The sequence below is a fragment of the Pituophis catenifer genome, unplaced genomic scaffold (genome assembly GCF_029215685.1).
Source record: "Pituophis catenifer annectens isolate HBS135680 unplaced genomic scaffold, rPitCat1.0.hap2 SCAF_7, whole genome shotgun sequence".
In the NCBI taxonomy this organism is placed as follows: Eukaryota; Metazoa; Chordata; class Lepidosauria; order Squamata; family Colubridae; genus Pituophis; species Pituophis catenifer.
The window spans coordinates 52903923-52920489 of record NW_027256887.1 but is presented as its reverse complement, the minus strand read 5'-3'; the positions used below and the strand labels follow the sequence as shown (position 1 = coordinate 52920489).

The window sequence follows — 16567 nt, the reverse complement described above, 5'->3', positions numbered from 1 at the left end:
AGCTAATTCTGTGTTTAGCAAAGCACATAATGCAGCTTCCTTGGACTTTATAACTAACTTGTTAATGGGATTATGGTGGCAATGAATCTATTATTGTTTATTTCAAGCCTTGTTGGAGTCTTTCCTCAGGTCCTAGGAAGTCTCATATATTCTGTCAATATGCTTTCTGGAATTATACTTTGCTTAATCACTTGATTTTTGATAGACACACAATTCATTGCATACTCCTGGAAAGTTTTTCAATGGATGTAAAACTTCAGCTGCTTTCTCTCCATCAAGGAAACAGAGTAGGAAACAGAGTGCAAGACTGAAGCAAGAGGCATAGGTCATCATAGAAAAAATAAATCTGCGGTCTTTAGGAAAAGCCAATGTGGTTCTTGAGATTCTCAGAGGAACTATCTAAAGAAGATCTGAGAACTCTGAACTTATTACTGACAAACTCTGGTGTATGCACTTATGATGAGGCTGGATGCACTCACTGTATGAATTCATAAACTATGATTTTCAGAGACCAGAGTGATTAGAATCGTATAACATGGCTAAGCTAAAATTAAGCAATCACTTGAAGGCTTAACCTTATATTTGAAACTAGCAATAACTAACAAGCAGAGGAATAAGTAATTAAAATTATTATTATTATCTTAATAATAATTATTAAGTGAAAACATTGTAAAAATAGGAAAATTAGCTAAGAATAAAATTTGAAGATAAGGAAAAAATTGGGAAAGAAGGGAACGTTTCATGAAATGCAATAGAAATGTCAGCATTATTATTACAATTATGTATCTGATCATATTTTATACTTTTATTCCACTTCCTGGGTAATTATTGTGATTCATGTGAATTTGAGGGAGATGGGCCAGTCTATCAGCCATTTATATTAACAGGACAAGATATATTAGGAACATAAGTGGAAGAAAAAAGAGATTAGTTCTTTAAGGTTCAAATAAAAGAGTAAACCACAAACTAAACTTGAATTTATACCTATTTGAGTGTTTTTAAGAATGATGTTATATAAATAAACTCTTTTGCTGTAAATTAACATGAGTTAATTATTAGATAAGGAAGCATGCTCAGGCAGTAAGTATCAGTGGGAAATTTATGCAGCTATCTTATGGCTTATTTAAATACCTGATGTAAGTTACCTTGATCTAAATTACCACTTGGAGTTTGCAGCTCTTGTTGAATTTCCCTCCCTCTGCCACAAAAAAATGTTTTCTTTTCTAGAATAATCATTAACTAGGAAATGGGTTTGTAAGCTAGTAATTTTCACAGGTGCAGATATGCTTGCACATTTGGAAAATTTCTCAAGCATGAGGGGCTCTTCTCCACTTTATTTTGTTGCACATTTGTATAATTGAAACAATTTATAATAAATTTTTACTTCTCTCTTTGTGTCAGAGTGTGCCATGGATACATTTTCAAATAGCAAGTATAATGAAGTTTAACATTAGAAACATATTTGTAAGAATATTTAACAAGAATTACGTTTGATTTTGAACTGTCATAAAATTACAAATCTGTATTTAGGTTAAACCTTTATTGGACCCTCTTAAATTGTTTTTTTAAAATAAATATTGGTTATGTTCATCAAAAGCTGTAACGAGTCGATCAAAAACATACTTAGGAAGGAAACTTGGAATAAATCATCATCATCATAAGTTGACAAAATGTCCATCTGTCAGTTGCAAAAGGCCATATTGCTTGGATCTGTACACCTACACATTATGACATTATAAGTCCTTGGGGAAAAATGTGATCCATATGAAGGCCCACACCAGCTAAAGAACTGGCTGCTGAGATTTCACATTGTTGTGAACAGAGAATAATAATGTGATCTCTAATATCTTTCTATCTTAGATCTTATAAAGTTCTATCCCACTTAAGGTGTTCCTAGGTTTTTGTATTTTTCAAACCAAGCAATTGATCAACTACTGTAAAGTTGTTATCTTGGAGATATACTCCTGAACAGCTAATTTTTTACTTTTTGTGTATAAAATTGATTTTCTTGTTTTCCTTTTGTGTAAAATTTCTAAGCTATTTGTAAGATCAGGTGCTTCTTGGCTAGACTGTAGTACACAACTTACAACCACAGTTGGGACCTTAATTTTGGTCATTGAGTGAATCTGTAGGTAAGCCAGATGTCATAGCTTTACCCAACAACCGCAATCCTAGCACACCCAGTTGAGATCATTAAATGATCTTGTGGGTCATTAAGCAGAGTCACTGAAATCCAAGCAGAATTTTCAGCCCCAGAGAGACTTGTTTGCAGCACCTCCAATCTTTTACATGGCCTTTGCTGACCTGCTTGGATTTCAGCAGGGAGAATTTTCATCCCCTGCTTTGCTCTGGAGCTGAAAATCCTGCTTGGATTCTGCTATGTACCTTTTTTAGCCAGTCCCTGAAGACTAGACAGAATCCTCTGGACATGCTACAGTTCTTGTGGTCTTCCCATTGTCTTTCTGGGAAAACTGGCAAGTAAAATTGCAAATGGTGCTCATATGATCGCAGGGAAGATTGCAGATCATAATTGTATGATCACAGAGCATTTGGCAACCAGGGCTAAGTGTGAATGGGTTGTTAACTACCGAGATCACAATCTATGATTGGGTGGGTGCAAAGGGTGTAACTTTGGGGATAGTTGTAAGTACCTTCAGCATCTGTCATAACTTTGAATGATCACTAAACAAATGGTTGTAACTTGAGGACCATGTGTAGTCTGATTTTAGTTCTGATTTTGAATTGTTAAGGTCAGTCATTTTTGAAAGGAAATCTTTCATGAAATGCAAAAATTAGGCTGAAGGGAATTAAATTTATTAATGGAAACTCACTAAAGTAACTTTAAACTGAAACATGAAAGGGCAATTAGACCAATGAATTAAAGTAAATTTAAAAATACTGTAGTATGGGGATACTGCAGTATGGGTTCAGTGTTGTAGAGAAGGTATTAAAAGCAAATGATGGAAGAAAGGCGAGATCAAGGAAAATACAAGGACAGATTAAGGCAAGAACCGCAGTGTAGTTAATTCATTGTGAGAAAGGATAGAGGAGAGAAATAGCTGATATAAAAGGGGTGAGGAAAAAATGAGACTAGGTAGTGTGATATTAACATTATATAAAATATAAAGACTTAGACTCAGAGGAATGTGGGAAAGACAAGCACAAGCATATTTGCATATCATCTATAATAGCAAAGAAGCATTGTGAATCACAAGTATAACAATATAGTTTACTGTTAGCAGTGAATGAACTGATTATGTGAAAATATTGCATCTTATTGCTGTGATCTCTCTTTTATTTGCAGATAGCATTTACCTTTCGCTAGAAGTGGAATGAAGGAACAGACAATGGGAACACACTCAAGATAACACTCCTGGACAAGGTGTCTTATGGCTATTTCGAGTTGATTTATATCTGCATATTTGATGGTTTTTACATACAAAGGATTTATTTTTCTTTTGGATATACTCAAAATACAAAATTGTTTCTTGTTGGAAACTTTTTACTTTTGAAAACTATACACCATGGGAGACATGGCCAACAACTCAGTGGCATATGGTGGTGTAAAATACACTATAAAAGATTCTAATCATGGAGATTTTGGTATTACACTTGAAGAGCTTCGTACACTTATGGAACTGCGAGCTACTGATGGTTTGCATAAAATACAAGAATGCTATGGAGATGTATATGGAATCTGTACAAGATTGAAAACTTCTCCAAATGAAGGTAAGGATGATTGTATATGAATTTTAAGTAAGAGAATTCTGACTTGTATAGATACTGAAGGCCTTGTTAATTGACAATGTTTTTATTTGTCACGTGAAGAGCCACCTGGCTTTTGTTGTATCTTAAATGGATTTATTTGGTTCTAAATTAAGATAATTAAAAGTAGAATTGAACAAAATAAATATTGAATTGAAGCTGCAAATATTTCTGTTAAGTATAAGTCCAGAAAATATGTCAAAAATACCACAGTTTACTAAGATGCATGCTGATACCTGCCAGGACATATTTAGTATAACAGTGGGAAAGAGAAACTGCCAGTGATGCAAGACCAGGAGGCCAAAATTGGAGAATATGCAGCAGTGGCACAATTGACAATATATGTCCATAATAGACATATTTCTATTCCTGCTAAATTTTAGCAGGAATGGCTTCCTTATACATAGTACAGAGCAAGAGAAATTAAGACATTTGGAATATAGTTTCTAGATAAGATTATGAGACCATGAAAAACAACAGATAAAGCAAGTTAAGCAGACATTAGAAATAAACTCAATGGTCAGTAACAAAAGTACAAACACTCAGGTTAGCAATTTTGAAATAAATGGAAAGGGAGGGGAAAAAGCATTACTTTGTTGTCCTTGATTTCATGTAATATTTCATTTGATGCTAGAAATTCTGATGATTTTGCCCCTGTTGTTTTTATTGAACTATAGTTAACAAACAGTATTAGGTAACTACATTAACATAAATTCAAGATGCATATATAAGGAAAATAACCAAATTTGATTAAGTTGAGGTTCCTCCTTTATTTTAACTTCATCTATGATATTTTTCTAATGTGGCAATTGAAAAGATTTTGTTAAGCCACATCTCTAACATTATGTTATCTAATGTTTTTCAGTGTTGTGTAATTATTTTGGCTACTAAAATTAAATAGATAATATGTTCTTTACTTTTAAGCTTGAGGTTTGATCCTGTAGTAAACCCAGCTCTGGGAAGCATTTAATTCTTTGTTGATATTACTTATCTCCCCAAGTATTTTATGCCAAAAGGATATAGCTTTATCACATGACCACCACAAATGAAAAATTGATCCCTTTTTTACAACCTCTCTTAACATTTGAAAGAATTGTTTGTTTGTGTGTGTGTGCATTCAAATCTAATGGGAAAAAGCATTACTAAAAGAGTTTTCTGAGATTTTTAAAACTCTATAGTAGTTTTTTCCCCTTCCTTTGTGCTCTATATCTTTAACTTTTAAAAAGTTGGTTTAAAAAACTTTTAAAAAGTAATTTTTAAATATATTCTTATATTAGGATTAAAACAAACCTTTTATTTAAGGTTTGTTTCTCAGTGTTGTAAGCTTCCAAAAAATAATTTAAGAAGCAACATAGTGAACACACATTTATCAGGCCAATAATGTGGTATTTTTTTCCAAAAAAATATAACTTATTTGTATTTTTTTTAACAGTTTCTTGAGCTTTTCAAGTAAGGATAGATAAACCTGTTATTTTATGTATAACTTTTTTCAGACACTTCAGTTAGAAAAAAAATGAAACATTCTACGCAAATTATTCATGCATTTTTTTCAGAAACATTTTCTCCTAAAACTAGGCATTTTTATATGTAGGGCCCATTATAGTATGTGTCTTTCTGATTTGATTACTTCCTAGTAAAACTCACAGGCTACTTAAACGTCATTATAGGTAATCCTCAAATTATGACCACAATTGGGTTGGGAACTTCCATCGCTAAGCAATGCAGTTGTTGGGTCAACCATGACCACAACCATGCCTAATTTTTGCCAGTCATTTAGTGAATCACCATAGTTATTAAGTGAATCACCACAGTCACTAAGTGAATCCAGCTTCCCCCATTAACCTTGCTTGTTTGACGCTGTCCAGGAAGTTTGCAAATTGTGATCATGTGAACCTGGGACACTGCAACTATTGTAAATACATGTCAGTTGCCAAGTACTTAAAATATGATCATGTGATTGTGGGGCACTGTGACAGTCATGAGTATGAGTACTGGTCGAAACTCAATGTATTTAATGTATTTAAGTATCTTGCTCTGTTTTTTGGGAGGGGGGAGAGCAGGGGAAATAGAATGCTACTTACCCTGTGTGCCCAATTATTAGGCAAGTGAGTATTTTGACCATATCATCATTTTTATGCATATTTTCCACTTCCAAGCTGTATAAATTTGAATGCTTAGTGGATATAAGCATATCAGATGATGTGTATTTGTGTAATGAGGGAGGGTGTGGCCTAAGGAGAGCAACATCATATGTCAAGGTGGGCATAATTATTAGGCAGCTTCTTTTCCTCAGGCAAAATAGGCCATGAAGAGATTTAACTGACTCTGAAAAGTCAAAAATTGTAAAAAGTCTTTCAGAGGGATGCAGCACTCTTGAAGTTGCTAAGATATTGGGGTGTGATCACAGAACCATAAAACGTTTTGTTGCAAATAGTGAACAAGGTCTCAAGAAACATGTTGAGAAAAAAAGATGCACATTAATTGCCAAAGATTTGAGAAGGATCAAGCATGAAGCTACCTTCTTCTTCTTGTGCCATATCTGTCATGAGGTGATCATGTTGGCGATCCTATTTTTATCAACAGCCACACAAAAAAGTGCTGTTGAATTTTGTCCAAACCAGTCCCTTAGATTTTGAAGCCATGATGTTCTTCTTCTGCCTGGACCTCGTTTGCCTTCAATCTTTCCTTGGACGATTAAGGGAAGTATGCCGTATTTTTCTGGGTGTCGCATCACGTGTCGCATCACATGTCCAAAATATTCTAACTTTTGTTTTTTTATGGTTTTGATGATTTCCTTTGGCTTTCCCAGGTGGCTTATCACCTCCTTATTTCTGATTTTGTCAATCCAATTTATACATAACGGTCACCTGTAAATCCACATTTCAAATGCTTCTAGTTTCTTCAAGTGGCTTTCTGTCAGAGACCAGCTCTCCACTCTGTAAGGCAGGATAGAGAAAATGTAGCATCTGACAAGCCCGATTTTCAATTTTAGGCTTATGTCATGACTGCAAAAGACTTTTTTCATTTTGAAGAATGCTGTTCGAGCTTTCTCTATCCTTGTTTTGACTTCAGTGCTCTTTGAATGAAGCTACCAGGAACCCATTATACTCCAGTGCTGTCATATTCCAGAACTGCAACCTACCTGGTGTGTCCAGAAGTACAAGGTGTTCAGTGTTCCACTTCGACTCAGAAACCAGCAAGGTGGAGGTGGGGTACTGGTATGGGCTAGTATTATTAAAGATGAGCTAGTTGGACCTTTTTGGGTTGAAGATGGACTCAAAATCAACTCCCAAACCTGCCGCCAGTTTTTAGAAGACAGTCTAAAAGTTTTCCAGGTACAGGAAATAGTCTGCATCTTTCAAGAAGATCATGATTTTTATACAGGACAATGCTCCATCGCATGCACTGAAGTACTCCACTTCATGACTAGCCAGTAAAGACCTTAAAGATGAAAGAATAATGACATGGCCCCCTTCCTCACCTGACCTAAACCCTATTAAAAACTTGTGGGCCCTTCATAAATGGAAGATTTACGGTGAATGAAAACAGCACACCTCTCTGAACAGTGTCTGGGACGTTGTGGTTGCTGCAGCACAAAAAGTTGATCGTCAACAGATCAAGAATCTGACAGACTCCATGAATGGCTTATGACTGTTATTGAAAATAAGGGTGGCTATATTGATCACTGATTTTTTTTTTAATGTCAGAAATGTCCATTTGTATATTTTAAGTTGTTTGTTTATTATACTCACTTTAACAGATGCAAATAAATGAGCGTAAGATGGGCAAATTTTTGTTTTCCATTTAGTTGCATAATAATTCTGCACACTAATGGTTGTCCAATAATTAAGCACACATAGATATTCTCCTAAGAAAGTCAAAACTTCATTTTTACTTTCTTAAATATTCAGGTTTGAGGTGTATTATCATTTTGGATTGACTGAGAGCACTGTAGTTGTTCAATAATTAAATTAATCCTCCAAAATACAATTTACCTAATAATTGTGCACACAGTGTATATTTTTAAAAAAGGATTATAGTAAAACATACTATCTTCCATCTAAAACAGGGTTGTCCAACATATGGCCCACGGGCTGCATGTGGTCCACATCAGCTAGTAAAGTGGCTCCACAAGATCATAAATTTTTAACATGTGATTTATATACATATTCATAGGTACATACATATACATTTTATATATTTTATATGTGGCTCAAGACAATATCTCTATACTCAGTGTGGCCTACGCAAGCTAAAAGTTTGGACACTCATGATCTAAAAGATTTATTAAGGGCTGTTTATGTATATGACGTTTCCAGCAACCATTGGTGAACATTTTTTGGACCACAACTCATGGCTCCTATTCACATTTATTTGTTGCCTAATTAAGGAACAAACTTGGTCTCTATGTATTTGAGCCATTCATAATTTATGAGATTTGTAATGACTGTACAATGTCCTTTCAACACATGTTTAAAAGAGAAACACTTTCATTTTTAATAACTATTGGCCAATTTGTTCATTAGGATTCTCCTACAAACTTTATTGAGCTGAGTGCAGGTGTTTACATGTTGACTTCCAAGTGAGGCAGTTATTAACTGAAGTGTTCTTGGGGTGTTACTAATATGTAAATTGGGTTTTAATTCTGTGTAGTCAAGGTCTGAGTTGCCTAAATGTGATTGGACTACAGTGCTCAGAATTCCCAGCCAATATTGGGCATTCGACTGGGAATTGTAACTTGGCAGTAGCTATAGGAATCACTTCTATTGTCATTGTTTCTGTTGTACTTAGTGTTGTTAAGCAAAATTGTGAGATTTCCCCCCCCCTCCATATTAATACAGGTAGAATAGAATGATTCCTTAATACTGGCAGGGAAAATAAAACAGCAATACAATTCTGGGATATGTTCTTTTTTAAAATTTCTTATTGGATATATATTTGCTTTAATTTATATGCCGCCCTTCTCTGGAGACTCAGGGCAGCTTACAATGCGTTAAGCAATAGCCTTCATACTTTTGTATATTTATACAAAGTCAGCTTATTGCCCCCACAATATGGGTCCTCATTTTACCTACCTTTGAAAGGATGGAAGGCTGAGTCAACCTTGAGCCTGGTGAGATTTGAACTTGCAGTAATTGCAAGCAGCAGATGTTAATAACAATGCTTTAGTCCACTGTGCTACCAAGGCTCTTGCAATACCAAGGTTATTTGCAATAACCAAGTGGCTTTGTAACATACAGTTATATAAACAAATACAATTAGTACTTAAAATGGTGGACAAACTACTCCTGTCTGCACAGCTTTTGTAGCACAGCTTTTGAGAACAGCTTTTGTTCTCAAAGTGTTGAGAACACACATATATTCTGTGCTATAATTATTTTGGAGCAAAGGCTTCGGAGAAGTGCAATGTTAGAAAAGTCTGAAGTTTCCCTTTTGAATTTTTTTTTTCCAGAAATGGTCAAAATCTGCCTTAAGTACTCACAATATATATTTTTACTTCTTTTAAAAACAAACAATAGTTACAGTTTCAGATAGCATTGAAAAAAATTGTTATATGACATTCCCAGAAATCATTGGTAATTTTCCAAAATAAAATCTTCCCAGCATATTGGAATTTCCCTTTCTTGAAACATGGGAAATAAGGACATCTAATTTGCTACTGTTATTAATTTATGCTTGTGGAAAGTCACACAACCAATTGTTATGTGTGTAAAAGGAAAAAGATATGCTTGATACATGTGAAACTGGCATGAAACTGGCATGAGCAGAAACTCAAAACTTTTGTATTCAAACCTCTATGCATTCAAGAAAAAATCTTATCATACAAAACAACCCCTTCATGTAATCCTAATGCCAGATATTGATATAATTAATTTCTTCGAAACTTGGGGCTTGTTTAGCATATACTGAATTGTCAAAATAAATAAATATATATATTTAAAAGCATACCTGGTTTTTATCTAGACTATATATATGTGTGTGTGTGTGTGTGTGTGTGTGTGTGTGTGTGTGTGTATGTGTATGTGTATATGTATATGTATATGTATATGTATATGTATATGTATATGTATATGTATATATAAATCAAATTAAAATCAATTAAACAATACATGTATTCAGTGATTTGTAGCCAGTTGCTGCTACTATTTTAGAAAAGCAAGCAACTCTAAAATGTCCTGATATTACTCTAGTGGCTATTTTTCTTGAAAACATGGGATAAATAGCATGATAATAAATAAATACAAAATAACAGATTTGTAGTATATTTAACATTTTAATAAATCCAGTATGAAAATGTTTCATTTTTGTTAGGAGGTGACAATAAACCATTTTCTAAAACCATTTTCTCTTTTTACTGTTTAGGCTTAAGTGGAAATCCAGCAGATATAGAGAGGAGAGCAACTGTATTTGGGAAGAATTTTATACCTCCTAAAAAGCCAAAAACATTTCTTCAGTTAGTATGGGAAGCACTACAGGATGTTACGTTAATAATTTTAGAAATTGCAGCCATAATATCATTGGGCCTTTCTTTTTACCAACCTCCAGGAGGAAACGAAGCATGTAAGTAATCAAATAGGGGTTTTTTATTCTTATTTATCATGAAATACACCAGAATAAGTGTGTTAGAAATCAAAAAAATGGGTTTTGTGTTCTTAGAACTGAGAACTTGACAGGTTAAAGTATATTCACATTAAATTCTAGTCATTTCTTCATTTGAGCAAGATATAGATTTTAATATTCATCATATGCACATATGCACATATCTTGAATGTCTGATGGAATGACAGTAGGTTTATATAATCTTTCATATCACTCTTCCTTTATCTTCTGTTTTTAAATCTAGAAAACAAGGATAATTAGAGCAACTTCACTCTGTGTTCTTAACTTAATTTCCCCAGGGTTACATAGTGTAGACAATCAAAAGAGCTCAGTTAATCTATGTTTGGACTGGCATTTTGAGCTTTACTATAATCTAATTTCCTCAAGTATAGGATCTCTTCAGATGCTGTATTTTTCACTGGAGAGAGTTCAGGAGCAGGCCTGGATTCATGTACTCCATTCCTTACTGCTCCCGAGGACAGGTAAATATGAGTGTCTAAATAGAGGCATTAATGAAAGAAGTAGGAAACGCGGTGGAGGCAGGACAAGGTCCTCTCTAAGTCCCATTCCTGATGATGTAAATGCAAAAGCAGACACATTTAACATATATACCCCATGTTTACTCTTATATCCAGGTCAATACTCAGTTACTTAGCAAACACTAGTGCAGATTAATATTCCTGGATTAGCATTTTATTAGATGAATTTCTTTTTTAAAATGCCATTCATCTATATTGAAATCTGCTAAATGGAGCAATCAAGATGTATAAACCATGTTCTGATTTCAGAACAGGTATTTTTCTAAATGCATAGTACAAATATTTATTTACCGTAATATTATTAATTGTAATAACTAAATATGGTGTTACAAAATGTCAGAATTATCAGATAAAATCATAATCTTAAAATCAAAACACTGTATCTGAAATGGTCTAAGACAAAAATTGCATATTGTTTCAAAATCTGTCAGAGGCGTTTGGTAGTAAAGTGAGAGTGTTTTTCTGCAGAATTCTTTCTCTGACATGTTCACTGAGATGACTTCTGAAATACTGTCCCAAAGGTGCTTTTTCAAGAGGCAACTGGACTTTCTTTGACTCTTTTAAAAAGCATATTTGGGACAGTCATGACCTGGATGACTGAGAATGTCCATAGACATTCTGTAATATGGAAATCTGTTGGAAACCTATTCCTTAATTGTTGGCTTACTTTTAAAGTAGCCTGGAAACAAAGCCTCCTTTAAATATTTCAGTGTTGGGGATATACATATTCTTTATTCAGAATAGGATCAGGAAGATTTCAGGCTAGTGGAACATGTTTCAGTTTTTATAATAACTCTGACATTTAACAAGTAAAGTTTATTACAAAAACAATTTTAAAATCAAAGAATCAAATTTTATATTTGAATTTGGTGTAAGTTTTAAAATTAAACTGTTTCATTTCCCTGTAACAATCTGCTTAATTATCCCTATTTTTATTCAGCAGTATAATTAGTAATTGGTAAATCTTACTTCTGTACCTCAGATAAATCTAGATCTATGTTCTGTCTGTTTATTCCATAGGTAGTCTGAATGGAGCAAGGCCATTAAAACTTTAAAAGTTAATTATAACTGTGAATTGTATTGAGAAATAAATTTGAAACCAGTGCAATGCTGACTAAAACACAGGTATTGCATTTAGAACAGATAGAACCCTGGATATTCTTTAGAGTCAACCCTAATGGTTTACACATTACATAACATGTAATTTACTTGGCTTTGTTATAATGTAGTATATTAATAGGGTTAAGGCTTATTTGTTAATAAAGCTATTGTACCTTACTCAACAAAATATGTTTAAAGCAAAGTATTTATAACTCTTGCTATAGAACACTGCTTAATTGCCCAGTATGTCCGGTTATAGTTTTAGTTGATATAGTAATTTAAATAAATACAATGAATTCTTGGTTATGGTTGCTTTCTATGATTCCAGGAGTGCTGTCTTCCACATCTTTTAATCTTGCCATCACATGATAGCCGTAGCCATCCTTTTAAATGTTCCATTATTTCACTTAAATTATGTAGAAAAAAGAAAGTAGTGTTTACTGAATGCCAAATTTCTGAACTGCCAGGATGCTGTTTTACAATATCACTACTTTAAGAACTACATCAGTTATCACACTGTCTTTCAGGGTAGTAATAGTTTCAAAAAAAGACAACAAAACTGTATATGACTATATCAATCCATTTTGATTGAATTATACAGTATAGCTTTATATATTCTTTCTTTAAATCTGAATCTGCTACTATGCTTCATATATATTTCTTTTCAAAATTATTTTTACCTATATGAGATGCAAGTGTTATATTAATTCTGATGTTTGAATGTTCATATAACCCCAGAGACTGCACTCAATTCAGCGCCACTTAATTTTTTTATCATGAATTATAAAATGAACAAATGCTTCTTCCAGGAGCTCTTATGAAAGATAGTCCACAAAGGCTGCTACAAAGCAATTTCAGTTTCCTCTTAATTCAAAATTTGACAAGTTATATTAATACTATTTGCACGACCACCAAATATAACATTTTTCTAAGCAGTATTATTTTATTGGAGCAAAAGTCTCTGTTCAAAAGGATCATGATTGCAAGAAAAGGGAGAAAACTAGTGTATTAATTTCTAAAGCATTGCTTGCCTTCCAATGGTTTCTGGCAGACTTATCAGCCTTCTACATTCTGTAGACCTTCAGGTATAATTGAATAAGAAACCTTTGAGGAGCATTTCCTTTTCATTGGTTTCTCTTGGTCCCGAATGGATTTAGGAAAATATATGTTTATGTAAAGGAAACGTGAACTAGGCAATAATGAGCATCCTCCTTAACTCAAGCTCTTGTTTGTAAGAAACCATATAGCTACATGCATGTCTGTGAAAAAGTTGACTCCTTTTAGGAATTAGCTGACAGGTATAGAATATCTCTGCTTTGAGTACACCTGCCTTCTCTGTCCAATAAAGCCCTTGACCTTGCTGGCTGCAAGTACTAATTAAAGTAAGCCAACATCTAGAACAGGTGTCAAACTCCCATTGTCACATGATGAATCATGACTTTTTCCTCCTTTGCTAAACCAGTGGTGGGTATGGCCAGCGCGTGACGCATCCGGCCTGCGGGCCACCAGTTTGACACTCCTGATCTAGAACTAAGTAGATTGGGAAGTCTGCTTTATAAGGTAACATACATGTTATAATATTAATAGATTCCGTTTGTAAAACACACTGAACAAATAATGAGTTATTTCTGCCAGCCCAAGGGTAGCCTTTAATATTTAATTTAAAATGTAATTGGGTAAAATGTAATTGTTTCTTTTCACTTTCATTGGGGTTCTTTTCTTTTCTTTTCTTTTCTTTTCTTTTCTTTTCTTTTCTTTTCTTTTCTTTCTTTCTTTCTTTCTTTCTTTTTTTTGTTTGTATTTATTCCTTAGAAGTTAGGAGGAAGAAGCATTGTTAATATTTCTCAGTAATTGCAAGGTCTGGTCCCAGGCCAAGAGAGGATTAAGCTCCAACTTCACTTCCCCCATCCTTGGTCTTAAATTAGAATCTATGTTTGTCCTGATTGACATAAACCATATAGCTTAAGTAGTATTTTATGACAGTGTGACCGGCTCTACTTGTTATTTTTTGAATCAGTTTTTCTTTTTATCAGTTGATGATATCGGATGGTAAACGAGGTTTCTCCTTACATTGCAATGTGTTGTCCACCCAATACCTGCTTATTCTTCAGATTTCTGAAGCTGGAGAATTCTAAAGAGAAGAGAAAGGCCTTTTGCATTAGCAGAAATTTATTGATAGAATTTTGAATGTAGCTCTTCTGATTTTAATTCAATATCTACTGATCCTCACAATTAATAAAGCATAAAGGCCTCTAAAACTTACTGAATCACTAAAGAAACAACTTTCATTGTAATTCAACTGAAAAAATGGACTATATGTGGTACCCAAGAAGAGTTATCATCTCTGGTAGAGATGCTTGCCATGCCCTTTTTAGTACTGCTTGTTCACCTGTGATAATAAGCTTATTTTATTGTTCTGTACCCCAATATGGAGCCTTTTCAACTAAATTGGAGTTTATTTTTCTTTAATTTTATGAGAACTTGACCAAATAATTACTAGCATTGAAAACTGAATGGGATATATCTTTTGAGTAAGTAAATTGAGTAAGAACTATTTAGTTATGTGTTTCTTTATGAGAAATTGTTTAATCCAAAATTAGATTAAAGTCAGAGTATCTATGAGTAGTCAATTTAAAATTATCTGTTTAATTGGGTTTTAATCTATTTAAGAACAGGTGTTCTGCAACTTGTGAGAGGACAAATTAAGTACTTCCCTATAAATTACTTTGCAAGGCTCATACAATTGCTTGGGGAGTTGCTCCCAGCTTTCTGCAGTGTAGGTGTGTATGCATACACATATAAAACCTTTTGAAGCAGACATATCACTCTAGAAACAGTAGTGCTGTAACAGTTGAAGGAGGTATCTTCATTTTCCCTTCTATGTATAGCAAAACATTTATTTTGAATTTCTGAAGATGACTAGTAACTGGATTTGAGGTACATCAATTAGAAATAGAAGAAGAATAAAATATATCATGAAACATATTGACTGGTTAGTTTTATTTATTTGTACATTTATTTTTATGAGTGCTTGTACATACATAGCTTTGAAGTTTACTTTAATGCCAAGGGAACAGTGTTGATCCATGTCATGTTACTTTTATATTGCTACTAAAATGTAATCACTGAGAGTGACTTGGGTGACCGTATAAATTTTCTTAAATTAGTAAATGTTGCAATAATTTTTCTATGTAAATTTACAGTTTAGATCATGCTGATGAGAGACCAACAGAGGACATTTCTGCCACTGCCCACTTTCCAAAATTGAAAAAAGTGGGTGGTGAGATGATACCTTGTATTTAGAACTCAAAATACACCAGCAAAAATTTAAGAAGTAGATCTCATCAGAATGCAAAAACAGTGTGTTTTATCCCAGTTGCTTCTTTCATAATTTCTGAGATTATAAACTCCATCACAAGAAGAAAAATTTGGAGAGATTGTTCCAAATAGCCTTACCAACTTATTTATTTACAAAAAAATATTAGTGATCCTCTGTAACTAGCTCTGGGAATATAGAGTAAGACAACTCAATCTAAGCTAAAATGCTTAAATTAGACCAAAATAGAATTAATGAGTTAATAAACTGAAGTATTATGGGGTTATTTTTTTATTGTTTGTATATTGGGTTTTTATTTTCATAAGCCACCCAAATTCACTGAGAGTGAGTGGGCGGCCATATAAATTTTCTTAAATAAATAAATAAAACTGAAACAACAATAAAGAAACCCGAGATTAAACAATTCTGAAATTGTTTCAGGAAATTCTGAAAACCTATTGAAATAGAAATATATTTTAAGACATGGAAGAACAGAACAGATGCCCATTTAAAAAAGCCTTACATTAGCTGTAATACAATAGTGGGTTAACATGCTTGTATCGGTACTACCTGCTAAAGTGTGTGTAATATGAAAGCAACTGAGGTAGTTAAATTTAAATACCGAATATGCAGATGTGTTATTGTTATTAAAACGTACTCAATATAGTGAAGTAATGATTGTATGGATTAAATTATTGCAATTTTGGAATAAACCAGATCAGTATAAAAACCGAATATGAAATTTGGATTATTTGTTTACTTTCTGCAGTATGTGGAACAGTATCAGTTGGAGAAGAAGAAGAGGAAGCTGAAACAGGATGGATTGAAGGAGCTGCAATCCTCCTGTCTGTCGTTTGTGTGGTATTAGTGACAGCTTTTAATGACTGGAGTAAAGAGAAGCAGTTTAGGGGATTGCAAAGCCGCATTGAACAAGAACAGAAGTTTACTGTCATCAGGGGTGGCCAAGTCATCCAGATACCTGTAGCTGACATAGTTGTTGGTGACATTGCACAAGTAAAATATGGTAAATATACCCATTTATTTTATTGTCATCGCTGTAACTTATGATTTGTTCGTTAAATATAGTTTTGGCTTCTGTTTTAGGTGACCTTTTACCAGCTGATGGTGTACTTATACAGGGCAATGACCTCAAAATTGACGAAAGCTCGCTCACTGGAGAATCTGATCTTGTTAAGAAAGTATTGGATCGAGATCTTATGATGCTCTCAGGTGAGTGATCAAATGA

At 33.6% G+C, this 16567-nt stretch overlaps 1 protein-coding gene across 1 annotated transcript in view; it reads left to right on the top strand.

Annotated features, from left to right (window-relative positions):
• Nucleotides 1-16567, top strand: part of ATP2B1 (ATPase plasma membrane Ca2+ transporting 1) — a 75988-nt gene that overhangs the window by 30424 nt on the left and 28997 nt on the right. The window contains exons 2-5 of the mRNA XM_070947943.1: nucleotides 3305-3729; nucleotides 10129-10326; nucleotides 16091-16345; nucleotides 16426-16551. Coding sequence (XP_070804044.1) covers nucleotides 3525-3729; nucleotides 10129-10326; nucleotides 16091-16345; nucleotides 16426-16551 — 784 coding nt within the window. The 5' untranslated portion in view covers nucleotides 3305-3524. The remainder of the gene's footprint in view (nucleotides 1-3304; nucleotides 3730-10128; nucleotides 10327-16090; nucleotides 16346-16425; nucleotides 16552-16567) is intronic.